The 4706-nt window shown below is 46.3% G+C and overlaps 1 protein-coding gene across 1 annotated transcript; it reads left to right on the top strand.

The window, feature by feature from the left end:
• The first annotated feature begins 381 nt into the window (after positions 1-381).
• On the top strand, positions 382-1541 carry LOC123132060 (glycine, alanine and asparagine-rich protein). Its single transcript, XM_044551811.1, has one exon. The coding sequence runs from the start codon at positions 562-564 to the stop codon at positions 1030-1032; it is 471 nt and encodes a 156-aa protein (XP_044407746.1). The 5' UTR covers positions 382-561; the 3' UTR covers positions 1033-1541.
• Positions 1542-4706: the final 3165 nt, after the last annotated feature.

The raw sequence follows: 4706 nt of genomic DNA, 5'->3' as shown, positions 1-4706 counted from the left end.
AATAACTACAAACAAAATTTTTAGGGGGACTGACGGATCCTTTTTTTAGAACAATGGGTGGAGGGATAAAAAAACAGAGAAACACATCTCTCTTTATTTTTTGGTTAATTTTTTAAATACAATACAGACGCAAACACACAGACGCACATCATATCCGTATGAGACCTTTGTGTGACGGAGCCGACACAACATATTAATCATACTGAGAGTGATCAAATCGTCACAGACATCTTTGTAGTCGACGAGAACATCTCCTCTTAATAAATGCACGTGTCTTTATTAGTTAGAGCAAAATTAGGTAGAGATAGTGACACATTGCGTTCTTGTGCACGTTAGCATCCGGAGCATTTTGGCCGTTCGCCCATCCGTGGACCGCAGCGAACGAACCCCTGTCAACGATCCTGAGCCTGATCCCAAGCAGTGGAAGTGTTGAACCCTCGGCACCGACGGGCCGTGCGCCCTCCTTCCGTGTCCGTGCGTCGCCTTGGCAGTCACAACACGGGAAAACCTTCGATCGCGTGCCTTCCTCCACACACAACCCTAGCCCGCCGGCCACCAACCATGGAGATCTCAGCCGCCACGGCCACCGCCGGCTCTTCCCCGCCAGCCAAGCCGGTGCTCCTCCGCCCCCACGCCACCTCTTCCGCTACCACCACCATCAGCCGCCGCGCCTCCGCCTCCGCCTCGGCCACCGTCCGCCGCCGCCGCGCGCGCACCCGCCGTTCCAACACCATCTCCGGCGCGGGCGGCGATGACGGGGAGGGCCCTTTCGGACCCGGCAGTGGCGGGAGCGGCGGCGGTGGCGGCGGGTGGAACCATGGTTTCGGGTCCGGATCTGGTCAAGACTGGGACTCATCAGAGCCTGACGTCCCCGCGCCCCGCCGATCGGCGGCGGAGGTGGCGCTCGGCGTGATCTACGAGCTCATGTGCCTCATCGCGCTCTCCAACTGCACCCAGTTTGCCGTGAGGAGGCTCGCGGGGCTTCTCGCCGCTCGCGTCGCCGCGCTGCGCTTCGTCCCCAGAGTCTGCTGAGGTGGGGACCCGGTCGGACGGTTCAGTCTCCTACTGCCCCGTCTTTCCTGATGTATGATCTGGTTCCTCTACCCGAATTCTGCTTCTGTATATATGTGCGGGCCTGTGAATTTAGGGGTTGGGGGACTAGGATCTTTGTTCGTTGCTGATTGCTTCTGGCGATCCGTGGAAACAAATTCGTCGAATTGAAATGGAAGAACATATGAACAAGACCTTCTATTTTCTTGGACTAACACCGTTTGCTTAATGCAAATTATATAGAAAGTAGTTTGGTGCAAGCAATTGATACTTGTGTGAAAAAATAGTTATGGCTATATCTGGGGACTTGCATGGTCGAAACTGTAAACCAGCAAGTGGAAGTAAGGTATAATGTCATTGTAATACACTACAAAAAAAGGTATAATGTCACTGGAGTAAACCAAGAACTATTGTGGTGCCATTGGACCCGGTAGATTTTTTTCCAGTGGCCCAGTAGATGGCTAATTTCTAAATTTGTGACTTACAGGACACTACTACTCAGTAATGTTTTTTATTTTACTAGCCCAGTAGATGCTACGTACTTAAAATTAGCTAATATGTATAGTTGAACTAGCTATTTCAGTATATGGTTGGCAACGATTGGAGAAAAAATTGTTCGGTTCAGCTGTCAAGTTAAATTATTTGTATAAAGAACGATTGCCTAATCTATGAATGAAATCTATGGTTAGTGAATTTCAGTTGCAAAATAAAATAGCACTAGTGATTTTTAGCTGCAAAATTTGATAATTGGGCAGTGTAAAAAAGGTTGATAAATGGCAATGTTACTAGTGGCATATTATCCTTGTGCGCCATGGCATAGGTGGAGGTTTGGAAGATGGGATTCAGATGAGAGGGAATGGGAGGCGAAGAGAAAGGATTGTGAATGAGCGGTTGTATGGCGCCTATTAAATAGCGGCTCGGACGGTATCAATGGAGAAGTTGGGAGCGGGGTGGGCGGTGATAGAGGTCAAAGGGCTCGCTTCCAGTGAGCCTGCACGACGTATTGCTCGCATGCCTCCCGATGAGCTTGCATAGCGGAGGACTACTTGCACGCCTCCCTATGAGCCCGCGCAGCGGACTGCGTTGGCATGCCTCCTACCCACATGACACCTCTTACCCAATAAAAGTGTGACTACTCAAGCAGCTACCCGCATGACACTTACCAAATAAAAATGTGACGACTAGTGTCACATGAATGGTTAGCAGAACGCTCGCGATTTAAATAATACAAATGTTTGAGATGATAACGTGAGGGCGTTTGTTTCAAAATGCATTTGTTGGTTGTTAATTCGTGCGCCTTCTTGTTGGTGTCATTTCATAACACCATCCAAGTTTCATGAATTTCAGACGATATTTGGATTTATAGAAATTTTAAAAATCAAGTTTCTCAATGTTTGCGGCCGAGCCACGATGTTGAGGTGTTTGAAATTCATTCCCATTTTTTGCATGAGACCTAAACATGCATTCAAGGACACATATATGATTTTTTTTCAACCGCATTGGAGCATGTGCATGTAGTTCAAATTTGAATTATACACATTAAATGCGTAGAAAACTCAGTTAATGTATCAAAATGTCCAAACAAACTCTGAATAATTTTAATATTTAACATGACACTCCTATTGGTCTATGTTTTCTCTAAAAAATATTCAAGGCAAGAAGAGATCGTCTACAAAGGTGACACTTTTCATATCGGAACCACGAGGCTTCTAGTGAGAAGCTTTGATTTGTGATAAGCTTGTACCAGAACCTGCTTCAAATGGGACAAAATTTACCACAATATGTTTATGTCATTTCATGATATCATGTCAAGTGTCATGAATTTCATACGAGTTGGATTTACAAAATTTTAAAAAACCAAAGTTCCTCAATATTTGCAGCTGAGCGATGATGTCGTGGTGTTCGAAATTCATTCTCATTTCTTGCATGAGACCTAACATGCACCCAAGGACATATATATGATTTTTAACTTATTTCCACCAGAGCATGTGCCTGTAGTTAATTTTGAATTATGTACATTAAATGCCTAGAAAATTCAGTTAGTGTATACAAATGTCTAAACAAACCACGAATAACCCAAATTTTAACACAACACTCCTATATATAGTTGCATGTTCACTACAGATAAATGTTCTAGGTATTCAAACACCGTCCTTTGCCCATGTAACCCCATTTTGTTTTTCAAATCAAAATGAAAATTAAGTACATCACACAAAGTTTATTAGAATGAGTCGTGTGCGATGTAGTATAAAATATCTTTCCCTTCCCCCTCATTATATATGGCTTGCGGCGAAAGCTCCGTCCGCTACAGTCCACCATCGGCTCGTCTACCACACTCGCTCCCAATCTCATTTTACTATTCAATCATTGTCGTTCAAAGATGAGTCCGTGGATCCGCGTCGTGAGGGCAACTTCGGCGGCCCACTCCGGCCCGAGCGGGGCCGCAACCGCCATTAGCGCGCTCACAACCTGCATGAGTGTTGCCGCGATCGACAACCAGGTAGTTGCGGCAGCTGCTACAGCTCAGATGGCGAGAACAACATCTGCGATCAGGATAGCAAATGGCGACAGCGGCACAATAGCTGTTCGTTTCATGGCGGTCACCTTAGCCTTGATAGAGGCCACCCACGCCCATGTAGAGGCCGCCCACGCCCAGCTCATGGCGGTCACCACAAAAAACGCACGAAGCTTCTCCGATAACGGTCGGCAACCCATGTCCGAAGAGTTGGCAGTCACCAAGAGCGTTCAAGGAGCCGTCCGTTCGTCCGCGGCATCCCTAGCCGAGATGGAGGCCGTCTACACCTAGACTGGGGCCGCCACGCCCAGCTCGTGGTGGCCTTTTCCAAAGAGATGGAGAATGCGGACGGTCAGATGCTTGCCGAGTATGTTGTGATGGATGCCATGGAGCCCCTTCCCAAACAGATCGTTGAGCGCGAGCTGGACATGGAGGAGGCAGCGAAGATCGACGAGCGCCACGTAGAAAATTAGTGTTTGTTCAGAGTGCCGGTTTTTTGTTAGAGTAATGTTTAGGTCAACTAGCTCTGTTTAATTGCTGAACTTGCTCGTTTCAGAAGTGTGGGTGTGCTGTAAGCTCTTTTGTGTACACAAATTATGCAATGACATGGATGACCACTATAACCAGGGAAATTCAGACCAAAATTTGCACGTTCAAACTCATCACACACCGGGTAAGCTATATGAATCGTTTGTGATGTTCAGATATCATACACAGTGCTAAATAAGTGACCGTGTCTGATGACACTTTGTGCGCCAGTTTTTCGCCGCACCGAGCAAAATTGGAATCCGCGGAAATATCTACCTCCCTCCTCTTGCTAACCAACAACCACATTTCCTCTTTTTCCGCCTCCTTTCCAAGGTCAAAACTTCAACGCTCACTTATGATAACCCACAAGTATAGGGGATCGCAACAGCTTTCGAGGGTAGAGTATTCAATCCAAATTTATTGATTCGACACAAGGGGAGCCAAAGAATATTCTTGAGTATTAGCAGTTGAGTTGTCAATTCAACCACACCTGGATAACTTAGTATCTGCAGCAAAGTGTTTAGTAGCAAAAGTGGTATGATAATAATAGTAGCGGTAGCAAAGTAAAGATAAATGTTTTTGGGTTTTTGTAGTAGTTGTAACAGTAGCAACG

The sequence above is a fragment of the Triticum aestivum genome, chromosome 1B, assembly GCF_018294505.1.
Source record: "Triticum aestivum cultivar Chinese Spring chromosome 1B, IWGSC CS RefSeq v2.1, whole genome shotgun sequence".
Classification (NCBI taxonomy): domain Eukaryota; kingdom Viridiplantae; phylum Streptophyta; class Magnoliopsida; order Poales; family Poaceae; genus Triticum; species Triticum aestivum.
Note: the sequence above shows the minus strand (reverse complement) of the source record. Positions and strands in the feature narration are given on the sequence as shown.

Coding starts and splice junctions, on each gene's coding strand:
- LOC123132060 (XM_044551811.1), top strand. CDS start 562: ATGGAGATCTCAGCCGCCACGGCCACCGCCGGCTCTTCCCCGCCAGCC.